General features: G+C 37.0%; 2 protein-coding genes across 7 annotated transcripts; one reads left to right on the top strand and one right to left on the bottom strand.

Moving 5' to 3' along the window:
• The first annotated feature begins 1,287 nt into the window (after positions 1–1,287).
• Positions 1,288–4,343, top strand: LOC113727252 (uncharacterized). Of its 2 annotated transcripts, XM_027251287.2 has the most exons (3): positions 1,390–2,959; positions 3,038–4,012; positions 4,132–4,343. In XM_027251287.2, the coding sequence occupies exons 1-2, from the start codon at positions 1,579–1,581 to the stop codon at positions 4,000–4,002; spliced, it is 2,346 nt and encodes a 781-aa protein (XP_027107088.1). In that variant the 5' UTR covers positions 1,390–1,578; the 3' UTR covers positions 4,003–4,012; positions 4,132–4,343. The 2 variants fall into 2 exon arrangements, with proteins under 2 accessions (XP_027107087.1, XP_027107088.1); XM_027251286.2 differs by having other exon boundaries at positions 1,288–4,012.
• A 1,429-nt stretch (positions 4,344–5,772) lies between these two features.
• On the bottom strand, positions 5,773–16,510 carry LOC113727253 (uncharacterized). Of its 5 annotated transcripts, none has more exons than XM_027251291.2 (7): positions 16,239–16,510; positions 14,821–15,048; positions 14,253–14,478; positions 10,078–10,183; positions 7,108–7,226; positions 6,702–6,823; positions 5,773–6,444 (listed from the first exon to the last, which is right to left on the bottom strand). In XM_027251291.2, the coding sequence occupies exons 4-7, from the start codon at positions 10,181–10,183 to the stop codon at positions 6,147–6,149; spliced, it is 645 nt and encodes a 214-aa protein (XP_027107092.1). In that variant the 5' UTR covers positions 14,253–14,478; positions 14,821–15,048; positions 16,239–16,510; the 3' UTR covers positions 5,773–6,146. The 5 variants fall into 5 exon arrangements, with proteins under 5 accessions (XP_027107092.1, XP_027107089.1, XP_027107090.1 ...); XM_027251288.2 differs by having other exon boundaries at positions 14,309–14,478; XM_027251289.2 differs by lacking the exon at positions 14,253–14,478 and having other exon boundaries at positions 16,239–16,509.
• Positions 16,511–16,760: the final 250 nt, after the last annotated feature.

Raw genomic sequence — 16,760 nt, 5'->3', positions numbered from 1 at the left:
GAGGGTTGAGTTGGGTGGTACGAGGGAGGGAGGGAGTGTAAGGAAGAGGTCTTGTGTTCGAGTCCTCCTGTTTACACTAAAAAAAAAAAAAGAACATACTACAAGATGTTTTCAATAAGTTTGGAACATACTAAAAAAAAAGAACATAGTATAAGATGTTTTCAATAAGTTTGGAACATACTACAGGCGGGATGCATGCATTTCGGAAAACAACTTCAGTAAGTTTGAAAGGGAAGTTGTTTTCCATAAGATGAGTGAAAATATTTTACATAAGAAAATGTTTTCAGTAACTTTTGTGCAACCAAACACGGGAAATTAGGAAAATATTTTCCTGGAAAACATTTTCACCCGAAACAAACAGACCCTTAGTGGGGCTGGATGTTTCACCTGAATTAATAATTCTTGATTTGATAATAACATTTCACAGCGTTACGTACTAAGTAGTACTTTTAACCCCCATAGATAACCTTTTCGCTTTTCTCTTAATCAAGTGATTAGCAATTTGGCAATAATCCATAGAAAGATTAAAGATAACATGAATCATTAGTCATTTCAGTTAAGTCATTCATGTTACATGAACTTCTAAGGTATATTCTTGTTGCTCTTTGGTTTCGGTTTAGAAGAAACACAATCATACCCTGGAAATTGAAGCCAAAAAACAATGAAACAGTAGTATTTAACCACTTACTAGGTGCAAGCTTTCATCAAATGTTTCAGCCATCATTACCTTGTAAAGAATACACACAATTTTACCCCTAATTATTAACTCCTTACTGGGATAAGATTGTAACTCACAAATTAATGGAGTTGGTTTAGTGTCAAGCCCTCAACTTTATTTCCAAACTACCATCCAATACCTTTCTTCATATGTTCATATACATTGGAATCTTTTTATATATGAGTTTTTTTTAGTGGGCGTCAATTTCACGTAATCTATCATGTATATATATATATATATATATATTAACAATTATTACTCTTTCTTATATATATATATATATATATATTTTTTTTAATTAATCTTACATTTCTAAAAATTTAGTACGTGAAATATATTTTAACGAGTGTCCAATAGACATTCTTAGATAGATCCGCACGCAGGGTAAAGGTACTACTTTTGAATGCAATTGCTTCTGTGGGGCTGGGTAATAATATCTAATTTAATGAGTGCTTAAGCAATGAAGATTGAGACAGTGCCAAATGTACAGTTTTCTCGTCATCTAGGACAACAATTTAATCCTGAAAATGCTCATTAAGAAAGGACCCCAACATTTTCTTATAGTCCAGGTCTCCATCATAATCTTATCTCAAACTTGTTCAAATTTCATAGGCCAAGCCAGAGAAAACAACTTGGAAATACACCTAAAGAAAAGCCACCCACAGTAAACCAGCAGACTTGGAATCTCTAGTTGTTGGGATTTCAAGATGTCTCTATTCATGTTCTGCTGACAACAGAAAACCAAAAGGGAACCCATTTTCTTTTCTTCCGGAGACAGAAATCTCCATCTCAAGGGGAAGAAAAAAATTCCCTTGAAATCTATCAAAACTCATGTTTCTGCTTTGAGATTTCCTCTAAAGATGGTGCAAAGAAAGGTGAGCAACAAGCTTGGTATCCATGCTGATCAGGATAAATCCAACAAGCTGTTGGTGAACCTCAAACCATCAACTCTGCAGCATCAGGATGCCAGAAACAAAGGAGCTGATTTGAAGAAGAAAATGAAGAAATCAAGACCAATCAGGCGTTCTGATCTTGAACGCCTTGGTTCGCCAAATATGAGAAGGCAAGTACCTCAGCCTGGAAAGCCACCACCACCAAAACCACCACCTCCAGTATTTCCAAACACCTCTGAATCCCCACAGAAGAAGTCCCCGGTCAAAACATCAGAAACAACACCAAACTATATGAAGGCAACTACCAGTTCTGATGCAAGGAAAGAACGTTCTCAGGTGAGTTCCAGGAACCTTCAAACTCTCTTTGGTAGTCAAAGCTCAGGCAGGAAGGATTCAAATAGCTCAAAAATGAGCTCAGGTTCTGTTCACAAGGCAGCAAGAGTTTTAGGTAGGACATCCAGTTCGAAACTAGTTAGGACACTAACAAAAACAACTAGTTTTAAACCAGCAAGAGCTTCAGCCAAAAAATGCTCCCCTCTTGTCCTAAGTGAAAATCTAAATGTTCAGAGAGCAACCTGTTCTTCAACTTTGAAGGACTCAAAATTTCCAGCTTACCTTGCACTTAGTTCCGGAGCAACAGAAGCAGAAGGAACCTCTGTCATGAAAGTCTGCCCCTTTACTTACTGTTCTTTGAATGGTCATCATCATCCTCCTTTACCACCATTAAAAAGCTTCTTGTCTGCAAGAAGGCGCCTGCTGAAGACTCAAAGAAGTTTCAAACTGGGATGTCTCTCCCCACGACGATCAAAGCCGGTTAGCAGCAGTACGGAAGAAATTCAGGTTGAGCAGAACCATGAGAAATCTTCATCTCAAGAACCATGGGACAGTTCAATGAGTAGCCCAGTCATAGAAGAAAAGCAAACTGATTTCTTCGTTCAGATTTACGGTAAAGGAAGGGAAACTAAAGTTGATATCACTGATTCTTCTCTCAACCATATCAGGCCTGCAGTTGAGGGAAGACCAAGTGGTGGTGAAACACCAACACAAGTTGACAACAGACAAGTTCTTGCAATACCATCAGATGAACCCCCTTTCTCTGAGATGGATTCTCATGATGATAGCAGCAAAATCATTGATGCTGCTTCATCAGTCATTGAAGTGGCTGATTATTGTGAGGCAGAGAGTTACTCAACTATGGATCTTGATTATGAACCTGACAGCTCACTGCAAAGCATCCAAGATTCTGATTTAGGAGGAGATTCACCTGAGTTTGGAAGCTGTATAATTCCTGAAGTATCCATTTTCAAATCAGCTATTACAAATAGGTGCTTTGGGGAAATTCAGGCAGGTACGATCCTGAAACAATCATCTGATGAAGAATCCATTGATAAAGAAAGTGTGAGCTCTAAAGCAAGTTCATTTTCAGATTATTGGGCAGAGGATTATGTTGAAGGGCTTGATGATGGAAGTCATGATGAATTAGGTCTTCAGTTTAAAGATGAATCTTTCGAGCCTATCAAGACACAGGATCTCATTGATTATCTCAAGGATGGAATTGTGCAGAATGATGTTGAAGCCGAACAGGTACAGGGCCCAGATTCGCAAGATTTTCATGATATGATTGAAGAAAGTTGTGAAGATGGGATGGAAGAGAATGAGCAAGGTGATCCTTTTAAAGCACCTACCAAGATTGAAATTTGCATTTCTCTGCATAGTTCAGCTGAGGCCACCGGGGACATGTCAGCAAAGGATTGCAAGGACAATAACCTGGAGGACATTCGAATTGGTGGAAAATCAGATCGAACTTCGGCAAATATGGAACTAACAAAAGGAGCTCCAGATCAATCAGCTCATGACAACTCCATAAGCAGTGGTTGCGAAAATCTAAATTGCTTGGAAGAAAATGAAGCTGGGAACTTCAAAACGATAGCATCTGCTGATTTAGGAGGAGAAAAAGCAAACCCCACACCCAAGAATGCATGTGGCGGTACACAAAATGACTGTAAGGGAAGCCTTTCATGTCAAGAATTGGCTGAAACATGCAAAAGGAGGAGCTGGAGAACTGGATGCAAAAGATCTACTGAAGAGTACCAGGAATTGAAAGAATTCAATCCAAAAGCACCAAATTTTCTGCCACTGGAGCCTGACCCGGAAGCAGAGAAGGTTGATCTCAAGCATCAAACAATCGATGAAAGGAGAAATGCAGACGAATGGATGCTGGATTGTGCTATTCAAAAGGCAGTCAACAAACTTGGTCCAGCGCGCAAGAAGAAGGTTGCATTGCTTGTTGAAGCTTTTGAAACAGTTATGCCAGTATCCAGATATGATACCCAACCGAGTCACAGCTCATTCCCATTCAGTCATGCAAGGCCAATTCAAGCTTGCAGTTGATGCCACTCTGGTGACGATTAAAACTTTTTCTCTTTGATAACTTATTCATCTCTGAAATTTACTCATAAAAGATCCATTCACAGTTCAAATTCTGCTAACGTATGACAATTTCTCTTATTCTCGTTGCAGTGAACAGAGAAGAAACATCTGCAATTATACGTACTCGTGGGAGATGACAAACTGAAGAAGGTTTACACCAAGAAGCTAGTAGTTGATTGATCCAGCTTTACCAGAGAAGCAGCAGCTTCATATCTTGAATTGTTGGGTCAGAATATTAATGATATATCACCGTTTCTTGTAAGATATTCTGTCAATCTTCAAGTTGAGACCATTTGTTTGAAGTTCGTGTGGTACTTTTATTGTGTTAAACAGCCTTATCAGTGTTTTTGTTGTTGGTGAAGTTAATTTCACCATTTTATTTATGTGCAAGAGTAGTTTATGCGTGTTCCAAAAATTCAACAACTGAATCTTATGGCAATTCACAATTTCTACTTCACATAACAATTGCTACATCGCTAGACTACCTTGCCTCTTGTTCCTGTGAAATAAACATGAACAGAAATGATCAATTTCTACTTCAGGCCAATATATAACAGAAATTATCAACTTTACCCCACGGTCTTATTTATTTATCATGACTTCTAGTGACCCCAAGAATACTCTAAAACTCATCCACTTTGCCTTTTCTAATTTATTTATCATTTATATCTATTTCAACAAGCATAAGTACGATTAAACTCATCCCGAGAATGAACTGACCCTTTTCATTTTGTTTCGATTTTTTCAGCAACCAAATAAATTATTCAAGAAAAAATAAACAAACATGTAATAAATTGGCAACGTCTAGTGAAATGTGATAAGTTCAATGCTCGGATATGTAAATGAGTCAGAAGGTTGAATCTTACTAGTTCTAGGCTACATAAAAAGTTTAAGTATTTAAAAATGATTCTTTCTAATAAAATGAAAATTTCAAAAAGCTACGAAACATCATATACTCACCAAAAAACATTTGATATATAAATAACTATGCGTGCGTTAGACTATGACTTGTTTGACAAGCAAGTTTTTGGCAAAGTTTGCCTGTTACACATTTGTTTTTAATAATTTTAACTATAATAATCTCAAAAAACTTCTAAAAAATTTTAAACTATACACTTCAAAATATCCAAAAATTTATACACTTCAAAAAAGTTTTCTACAACTTCTACAGTAAGTTACAGTAAAGTTTTAAATAAACATCTAAAAAACTCACTTGTCAAACGGGACTTATGTGACCAACAAAAAAAAAAAAACACTTAATTTTACACATTAATTAAATGACACAATTCTTGATTAAACATTAATACCATACAAAATATTTTGCACACTAATTTTCAATTTACCTTGTTTGGCTACTGAGCACTCCAAAACTAATGGAAAGTACATTCGAAATTTTCTTTTCTTTTTTTTTTTTTTTGGCCTTATGCATTTAGCTGAAAAGAACGAAGAGAAATGCTATATAAGTTGAACGGCAAAAATTTTTACATCTACAAACATCTTTTTAGTCAAGAAGCAGAACGAAAGGAGTAAAAACAGTAATAGAAATAAAATAAAAAATAATAACGTCAGGGATACCCTCTCAAGGAGGGCATTTTTGTCAAAGGAAAAATCCACATCATGTATTTGTATATTTTTGTACAGTGGAATTTTTCAAAGGAGATAAGTGCCCATTAATTTGGTTCAGAAGGGGTAAAGTACAATTCAGGCAAAAGCTTGAGGAGTAAAGTGTAATTAACCCTAAAAATATGTTTTTCATTTATCTCCAAAAACAAAATTTACTATACAACAATACTAACCATAAAAGCTCCGGTTACAAAAGTGGTATTGTCAAAGTTCACAGACTTTCAAGGTTGCCAAGAAGAACACGATTCAACTATTGAGATCAAGCAGAGTCAATCAAGCTATGTATGTTGCCCAAGCAGCTGGCTTGTATGGAATGCTTCAACGTCCAGGCTCAATATAGGCAGATGAGAAACCCTTCAAAACAGAAATGATATATCCGACAGATGCCTAGTTTTGCGTCGCTATCCAAAAGACGCCAAATATATTTCCTTTGGATGCACATACACCTAAGCATATTCCACGCATTACATGACAATTTTAAGTCATTCTAGGTGCACATCCATTGCAGAACATTGAACAAGAAGCAAGTTAAACTCCCGGACATAATGTTCAATAACATTTGCACCAGAACATTGGGCATGCAAATCTCCTGCATTGGAACTGGTTTCTGCATTCTCCCCATGCTCCATCAAATTGTTATTAAGGTGATCATGGAAGAACCTAAGTGCATCTGTTGCCGAAATACCACGCACTGATTCATGCAACTGCCGCAACTTGTTTCTTTTCTCCTCTGTCTCAACCAACCTCTCTTTTACCCCATCAGGAAGACAAACCCAAGCACTTCGTCAAGAGATGGAAGGAAAATTGTTAGTTCTCGGACTTTCATTTCATACTCCATTTCTTCGTCACCCCCCCCCCCCCCCCTCCTCTTCCCTCCTTGAGGTGAGGAAGAAAAAGAACTGGGATGCTAAAAGTGGTGGAAGGGAACTTAAAAGCAAAAGCAGGGGAGGGGTGGTGGCTAGGAATGAGGATTTGAACCCAAGACCTCTAAAAGCAGTGCAGTAAAAGTTCAATAATTTCTGTCTTATTATATTTACCTGGTAACGCCTCTGACAAGACCCCATGCTTGGCCAACAAATACAGATTCCTTAAAGCCTATGTTAAATCCCCCTTGAGCAGATGCTTCTTTTCCAGCTACCAGACCGTCACGATATCCAATCTGATAGTTCATCAGGATTTACAAATATTTATTATCTATTAAAAAAAATAGAACACACACATAAACTGGATGTGAAATAGCTTCATCATATTTCTTAATCCCAAGCTCTCAATAGCATCAAATTTCATTCTCACCTCCATGTACCTATTCTGATATTCTTATTTAAAGTCATGAACAGACTTCCCACATGATTATTATTTTAGGAGTTTCGGTTATCAGGCTATATCAGCATTAAATGAGGCACAATCACAAACTTGCTAACGTGCCAATTAGAACAAGGATACTGTATGAAATTGCTCGCGCCTCCTCTGCCACTCCCTTTCCATATCAAATGCTTTTTCAACTTTGTCTGTCTCATAGGGTAAAGCTCCATCATCATACCATAGTTCATCCCCATCACTATCTGAAATTAGACACTGATAAAATGTCAGGCTCACAGAACACATTGATGCACTATTAATTGATAAGCAATTAATTTGATTTTATTTAGACAAGAAGTTCTCCTCAGGGGTTTACTTAAGTGCTGCAGTAGCTATCTAGAATTGCCAGTCTTAACAGTTGGACCACTAGGCAGGAATTTTTTAAAAAAGTTATTTGGACTTTTCACAATCTAGGGCAACATTAGATTCTATAGCCCCGTTAATGGACATATTTGTGTACTGCAGCAATACGTTTTCCTCATCATATGATTCAGGTATCAAATTAAGCTCTCCTGGGTTGACTAATCCTCCTTTCCTTGTAGATTAATGTGTTCTCTCCTCGTTAATCTTTATCCTTAGCAGTTGCCATTATTTCCTGCATCACAGAACCTCGTAGCGCAACAAAAGCCCCAAAACCACAATTACCAACCATAATGATCCTGCCTAACCTGATGGTGATGGCATCTCAACTTTCAAGCATCTTTATATAAGGGTAGGACCACCAAGTAAACAAAGGCAATGCAGCCTGAAGGTAAGTGTGGGTTTTTTAAAAAACACTAATTTTCAAAGGCTTCGACAATGAGAACTTAATTTGATATTATATCTGCTCTCACAATTGAAAAATAGGAATTCACGCACCAGCAAAACTCAATGGTTCAGCAAACTGCACATCCCTGAAACAACAAAAGTTCCAACCACAAGAGTTTGATCTCGTCTATTTATCATGCTTAGCTCCTAAAGATGAATCTGATAACGGACTATAGCATGAACCATATTAACTCTTTAGAAGAGTTAATATATCTATCGAAATGGCGAATCAATCAAACCATGGGAACTGTTCAATCATCTTTAACCTCCACCAACTATTATATTTAAATCCTTACTAATTTGTCTGCTCATGCAAAATACTAATCAAACAAAAACATATTCAACTCGTAACCTGAAATATAAGCACCAAATGCATGACGCTTTTACAGACCCAAGCACAGCCATGACCTATCCCGCAGTCCAAAGAAAATACTAATGAACCATGCGCTTGAAAAATCAAATAAACCAGATTAAGCTCCAAGCTTTAGCATAGTTTTGCAAACTCGAGGTACATGAATTCTCTTATAGTTTTTTCAACAACTCAACAGTGTCCACCAATTTTTAAAGCATAAATACCACAGAGATAAAAATAAGACAGTTACTTTTATAGGAAATCCGGCTCCACTGTAATATGTCATCCTACTAGTATTGCTTCAGAACCATACTACTGTCAAGATTATGCAACAAGAAGAAGGAACTCTACTGGAAAAATGGAACTGGAATCAAGCACATCAAGGAGTAAGCTTTTTAAAAAGATAGGGTCTGCTGGTTTTGTTTGAGTCCTTCACATAAGAACCATTCAAGGGTTTAGCATATCATCTGACCTATAACACATATCTGACGGCAATATGATTCCTATCTGACACCAAAATGCAAAAGTGGACTATTTCCAGATAAGAATAAATTTGAATCTATAGGAAGCTCTGATGATACAGAAAGCACAACCGTGTCATTGTTTCTATTGCCTTTTTTCAGAATTCCTGGGAGGTTGATGGAAAATATAACAGAAATATCAGAAGTTTTCTAAAGAAAATGCCTTCTAAAAAACTATTAAAGTGACTCCCAAATAGCATTCATCTTTGTATAAAAAGAACTACTAGGCCCCAAGACCAGTTCACAGCATCGAAGGATAATAGCATGCACTCGAAGTATGTGGGTGAGAGGTTGCAGGAGAGTGGAAATTCCTACTTTCAAAACATCTTCATGAGTGAAGGCAGATACTAGATGCAATTCGATTGATTAGAAAAGTAGATTCTCGATAGGCAAGATTGAGAAAGGTGCGCTATTTGAACTAGACTTTCAGAATGCCTATGCTTGGCCACTATGTTTCTTACATAAATGAAAAAAATGGAGCCAGAAGTAGATAGAGTAATTAATTAAGCAGGTCAAGCGTAAGTTTTGCTGGTATAGTCAATTGATCACTAGTCAAATTGATTCAAACTATCAAAGAAAGGACATATAAAGGTTTCCCCAGAAAATTTAAGAATGGATAGAGGTGCAGTAATGCCCAATATAGAAAGAGATCATGAAGGTGCAGCAGTATCTCGCATAGTCACTGCATATGACACTAATGTTTTAAGAAGCAGGAGGAGAACACGTTACATAGTTTAGACAAGTTCCTATGAGGTATTAGCAATTCAAGGCTGAAACTGAACTTCAAGAAAGAATAATTGGATTCCAGCAGGTGCAGGAGTAGAACTGGCCCACGTTTTGGGATGCAAAGGGACTGTACTTCATATCCCGTATAAGACAACACTAACACTTTTACCAAAGAAGTTAATGAAATATATCTTTATCATGGGACTTTTTATCTACCTGTTCAATGATGTAAACTGCTATTTGGATAGATTAGAATGCAAGAAAACAAGGAACACTCATCTCTCTTTTTAGGCTTCATTTACTTGTTTCCTAGTAACCATACTAAGGTCATTTGGGAATGGTTTCATTAACAATACCCTTCAACAAACATTATCATGGATCTTTTTTTTTTTATATATATTTATAGTGTAAGTGGGAGGGCACAATTTTGGGCCCTGAACAACCCAACCCATCCCTCCCCCCCATCATGGATCATTTCTTAAAACAACAAAAGCACGCAATCCTAGGTTGTTTTCTGAGAACACAAGACCAATAGATTATCATGAATTTTGAATTGATTGTACTAATTAAGTGGCTCTCAATTCCAGAATACATGAACAGATTGACTAATAGCTAACAGAAGAAAAATGCTCAGAGTAAAAAACATACCATGTGAATTATGTACCGCACCATCAACATTTGACCTGGGATCTAAATGAATATTGGACACATTCAATAGATCACAGTAGAGCTCATCTGCTATGCTTCTTTCCATCTGTTCAACAAGTAGGTGAAATGTTAAAAATTTCATGTAACATTGAAAATCAGGGTTGCCAACAAGACAGTGGAATGAATGCAACTTTTTTTTGGGGGGTGGGGGGGTGTGGGTGGGGTGGAGGGGAGGGGAGTGGGGAGGAAGGGACTTAAATATAATTGAATTGGCATGATGCGGAGAAAGTAGCACATAAATGAAAAAGACAACAATACAAAAAATGAAGAGAACTTTTGATGGACCAAGACTTCAGAAGATTCAGGGCAAAACAGCATCTCTAGGAAAATATCTGAACTCCAACATGCACAGTGATAGAGAGAACTATAGCAAAGGAGGAAGGGATCCTCTCTTTTTCTTTTTTTTTTTTTTTTTTGGGCCGGGGGGGGATGGGGAGATGGTGGGTGCTGGAAAGGCAAGAACAAGGGAACTGCATCAAGTCCAACAAATCCATGGCTGCAGAAAGTCTTGTATCCAAGACTCAAAGCGTGATCCCAAGTCAGCTCAGAACAGACAAAGTGTAAGAACTCAAAGAAATTCGGCTTGATCAAACCTATATAAAAAGGAAGAACCTAGGACAGACTATCGATCATGCTCTACTAGAGTTGCAGTACTCTCTCAGAACCACACATACCCCATGTACCTATTTGCCATTGCACAAACTTAGAAACAAAATCAGACAAAATGACACTCCTGAAGTTCAAAATGCCCAATATCAACAACAAGGAATAATGTGTGTAATACACAATCTTGAATCGGACTTATGATTGTAAATATATCTTACACAAGCTAATAGGCCAAATTGACTATCGGATCAAACGTTATTGCCATCATTTTATTCAGAAAAAACAAGAAATTTGCAAACCTAGAACTCGTTTTTTAGGTTTAGAAAACATGAGAATTCCTTTATTGCATGGTAATCCATCTATAGATATAAAAGAATCCAGAATGATGAGAAAAATCTCCCTGAAACAAATTGAGAATAATTGGAGGAAACCAGTCTAAAATGCATATCAATCATCAGGTTGAGAAGACAGTCCAAATATATGAGTACCATGAATAGTTCTGTTAAGCCAAGAAACTCTGAGGATACGCACAGACATGCCAAAAAAGAAATTTTGAATGAAAAGGTGGCTGATCTACATACAACACAAAACAACAAAAAGCAAAAAAAAGTTGGGAGGAGCAGAGGAAAATCAGCAAGCAATGGCATGAGAAAGGAAATAATGATCCCATGCCAATATGCTCCACTTGCTATAAGCATATGCAAGTACTGCTTCTAGCTTACAGACTCATCACTTTTCAGAAAAATCTCTCTCCACCAATAAGAATGAATGATATTTTCCTTCATTTAAAACTCTTTGATAATCCATATGACATTCAAATTCTCAATTAAAATTCCACTGTAAGCTCAGATATGCAAGACAAGGAATACTCCGACGGCCCTGCAATGGAGACCTAAATGCATATGCCAATTTTTGTAGCCACAATCCCCCTACTCTCATTTGACTTTGCATGCCTTACCAGAACTCTATGGGGAATCAGACATCTTATACATCTAATTTCTATCCTTGTTTCTGCTAAGAGTCTAGATTCAAAATACTTAAATAGGGCCAGACAACCCAACCCCCCCCCCCCCCAACCAAAAAAAAACTTCAGGAAAATTTTTACTCAAAGACTTGTGCATTCTCCATTTTTCTGTTTCCTTTTTCCTTTACATGGAACACAAATACACCTGAGATTATTCAAGAAATCAAAATTTTACAGAACAAACAGCATTATGACGACAATAACACTATAAATAATGGAAATTAATCAAACTGAATTATATATTAATCAAGAAGCCATCTTGGTAAAGCCTCAAAAACAACATCTAGTCAACCCAAAGAAATCTGATAGATGGAATTGACAGAATAAAATTGGACAAATAACAAGTACAGATAAGATGATTAGAATACAAAATTCAAGAAGTTTATTAACAAAAACTAGCGTACATGAAGAGAAGCTCTATAACGGGCAATGTTTAAGTTGAGATTGGAAGAGACAAGTGGGAAGTAATATAGGAGAACTGGAGATGGGGGAAGAACAAAAATATGGGAAAACTGCGAGGGCAAGACGTAAGATTAGGACGGTTAGATACCCAAAAAAATATGAAAAAAAGGGAAAAAAACTCAGTTTAAGTCAAGACTTATAGAGATAGAGTTTAATTCTTCCTAGTTTCCATACAAACATGCCTTTTACAATTCAGTTAGGAGTAAGGGTGTGCATCGAAATCGTAATTGGTAATTTGGAACTTTGAATTCGGAATTTTTTGAAATTTTGACATCAGGAAAACCGACCGAATTCGATTTTGATTTCATCAATTCCGAATTCAAGTTCGATTCCGAATTCAATTTGGAATTCGGTAATTTCCGATTTCACCGGGGAACCTTTTTTTTTCCTTTACTTGATTTGAAACATAGAAACATGGATATAAACTAAACCATTTAAAACAACTTCTCACAAGTCATAGCCACTGTCATACGAGAATGAAATACAACCATTTGTCACAATCTAATCATAACTAGTGACTTAACATTCACTCACCAGTTAAATAGTCGTAGGTAAATTTCGCAACTACTGGAATACTCACAAGTCACAACAATCCCATAAAAATGGAAACTTTACCATGATCCCAACAACAATTTAATAAAAAATACATATGCAGAAGCTCTTCGATGAAATGCCTAAAAGAAATAAACTAGAAACACAGATTAATAGCCGAGAAAAGATTAAGTAAAATGAATGCACTCCCTATAAACTGTAAGTCTGTATCGAAATTTCTTCAATATGTGAACAAACCTTGAAGACGAAGGCTGAAGATGGCTAGACGATGAAGGCTGAGAGTGAGAGAGAGAAGATGAAGGCCGAGAAAAGATGAAGCTCCTTCTCGGCTGGAAGCAGCGGAGGAAAGTGGAAACCAATGTTTTAAAACCCGAACCGTTAATTGAACCGATGAAGTGAAAGGGTCGAGGTTCAACCGCGGTTTAATAAATAAATTAATAAATAACTATATATATATATATACACACACACAATCTCATACATACATACCTATGCATAGAATAAAATATAAATGTTATACCATAATTAACATAAGAGCAATATTATAGTTATCCAACTTACATGTCCAATTGTCTAAATATTAGAATTAACAAAAAAAATATAAGTCTAGAAAACACTTAAAAGGTCCAAAAAAGTTCAATTTCTGAGGCCTCTATAATCTTCTTCGTCATTCTAGGACAACAAAGCTTTAAAAAAAGCCACCTTGACAAGTCGTCACCAGCATCCAAGACCATTTTATGAATCACTGGCAAGTGATAAAAGTATAAAATTCATATTAATACCGTAAACCAATTCATAGTGCAAAAACCAGTCCATGATCACTAGAGGGAAACTAAAAATTGTAAAACATACTACAAAATCAACTAACCATATGCATATCAAAAACAAAATGAACGAGACTATATTAAGAGGTTACTCAGCTCAAATTCACATCCTTAATTTGTTGATAACAGTCCCCTTAATTCATTGCGTAGACTAAATAATCCACCATTTTTTTAAAAGTCCCCTTAGATTGTGCTACTAAAACATCTGCCACGAGGCAATATTAAAGATCAGATAAACGAGGGAAAACAAAATATAAGAGTCAGAAAAAGAACAAAGATAACTTGCATGATTCAAGAATCTCAAAATGTTGCTTTCCAGCACCTTAATAGTCGTGGAGATAGAGGAAGGAGGTGGGGATGGGGGTGGGGGGAAAGTTGAGCGGTAATTTCAGGGAAATTATAGAAAGTTTGGAGTTTAAGATTCCACCATTAGATGACAAGATGTAAGATATCCCACTGATTTCTCTCGTACAGACATATGTATACGAAGGAAATTCCCAGGTCTTAGCATATTATCAGCAGTAGATGGCAGCCAATTAAATGGGGTTCATGCACATTAATCATATCCACGATACAGTGCCTAAGTAATTTATGGCTAGATTAATCTTTGGTGGTATCAAGTCTTATTTTTGTAGAATGTTCTGTACCTAATCATATGCTTTAGATGATTAACTTAGCTCAACAAGATCACTAAATCAGCAACCTTACTAGGCCCCATCAAGATCGGCTTCTTATTTGAATAAAGTTTGTCACATCCTCATGATCAAGCAAGATAAACCCTGATCATGGTCAACAAATAAGTAATCATGCGTGCAATCATCCAATGATCCAATGACATAACCATTGTACTCCAGTCTCCAGAGAACAAAGAAACTGAAACAGAGAACAAAGAACAAAACTGAATAGCTAGTCTGGAGATTATTCTAGTAAACTGAAACAGAGAACAAAACTACCCAACTAATAAAAATTCCACCGCTATTTTCCTCCAAAAATTCCAACATTTTCCCGTCAAGATAATCTGGCAACTTATTTTTTGGGTAGTATTTAAAAATTTCAAAAAAACCCAAAAAAAAAAGTACAGCAAGATCAGAAATATACTAACAAAATTTAAAAAAAAAAAAAAAAAAAAAGAGAAATTGATGAGACATATATACAGAGGGCCGAAAAAGAAATTGATGATACATATAAACAGAGGGCTGAAGGGATCAAGTTTACTTGTTAAGATAGAACTTCGTGATGAGCACCAACAGCAAATCGGCAAGTCCGCAAGAGCAGCCAAGCAGGAAGACCGAAGACGCCAAAGACTGGAGTAGTTGACTGAGAAGCCAAGCAGTCGGCAAAAGCAGGAAGCCGAGCAGTCGGCAAAAGCAGCGGCAGCAGCCAAGCAGGAAGACTGAAGACGGCGAGGAGGCGAAGAGCCGAAGACTGGAGTAGTGGAGTGAACTGTGAAGAGTAGATTGAAGATTAGCCGATTAGGTTTAGAAATTAGATGACGTTCGGTTTAGACGTTTAGTCCTTTTCGGTCAAAGACTCAAAATTCAGTCAATTTTCTGAAAAAATAAAAAACCCGCGGTTCACGGTTCGATCCGAGTTTAACGGTTTGAACAATTTTTTACGGGTTTGACAGATTCTTTAACCAAGTCAACATAAGTTATGAACCAGACCAGACACATGGCCGGTTCGCGGTTCGACCGGTCGAACTGGCCAATCCGGTCCGAGTTTGAAAACCTTGGTGGAAACTAGGACTAGGGGTGAGCATTCGGCGCAAATGCGGTAAATCAGTGCGCTGAATTCGGTTTTTTGGTTATTGCACCTATAGAAATCTAAACCGTTTTCATTTTCGAATTGGGCATTACCGAATTCATAAGGTACCCGATTTCAAATTCGAAAACGGTAATGAATTCGGTTAATTACTCGGTCTAACCGAATTCATCTGTTATGTAAAAAAAAACCCTGAAGCAAATTAAGAGAATATATAAAACCAATCTTTATAGTTCAGCAACTACCAACCCCCGCAAGCCATGAGAAAGCTACAAATATTAGACTGAAAATATGTAAAGAAGCTAGACATATGTAGGCCTTCTACTGGTTTGTAGTTATAAAAGCTAAATTGCTCTCTTCGATATGTTCTAGACTTGCTCCAATGCTTTCCATTACTTATGCAGGAGCTGATTACTTTTATTGAGCTTATTGAGGTGACCTTTCTGCTTATTTATACATAGATGTTTCTTCTTTTACACATTGCAGAAAATTCATATCCAGAATCCTAGGTACAACTTCTGGAGCCGTATTTTCACTAGATGTGCACCAGAGATTGAGAATCTCCACGGACAAGGAGGTAAACTTTTCAATTTAGCAAGTTTTTTCCTCTTTAATTTTTCTAACGGGTAAAAGGTGGAATTTTTCCCCAAGGCCGTGACTTTTAAAAGCTGCACAACTGGAGAGAGCTTTCTTGTGTATAAAATACAAAGCTTATGTTATATCACACCTAATCTAAACTACTACAACAGTTAGAGTTTGCAATTGGAAGCTCAGATTTCGTCCCCTTATCAATTCAGGATAACAAATTTCCTAGTCGATCTTGGCCCATTTTAATGCCAGAGACACAGAGCCAAAAACAGAGGAGCACTTACCTAAGCGAGCCAGAGATGAGCAGTGATGAACCAGCGATGAACCAGTGAGATCTTGGTGCTTCGTCTTCGACACTCGGCAGCGATGAACCAGCACGGCAGGACACAGCCGACAGGAGACGTAGAGCGCGGCGGAATGGCGGATGCCGGAGAGGCGGAGAGCAGCTTCGATTTGGGAATTGGGACTTGGGACTTGGGAGTGTTAGTGCGGTGAAAGCCCTAGGCGACGGCAGTCACGGCACTATGCAATATTGCAAATTTGCAATGGTTGTTTTCTCACTTTCATCAGCTGAAGATGAAATCCGACTTTTCCCAAATGAAGTGATTTTGTAATTTTTAATTTATAAATTGGGGCTCTTAAATTATAATACATTCATTATGCTCCTCAATGATTTAAAAATTATTACTGATTTGATCCCCAAATTTATTCATAATTGAACACATTACTTATGTTCAAATCATTTTGTGGTTTAATTGGCATTTATTTGATCACTTATACCTAAAATCCTTGGTCTATGATTTAAG

Source organism: Coffea arabica, chromosome 2c, assembly GCF_036785885.1.
Source record: "Coffea arabica cultivar ET-39 chromosome 2c, Coffea Arabica ET-39 HiFi, whole genome shotgun sequence".
NCBI lineage: Eukaryota > Viridiplantae > Streptophyta > Magnoliopsida > Gentianales > Rubiaceae > Coffea > Coffea arabica.
This window is presented reverse-complemented; position numbering and strand designations above follow the sequence as displayed.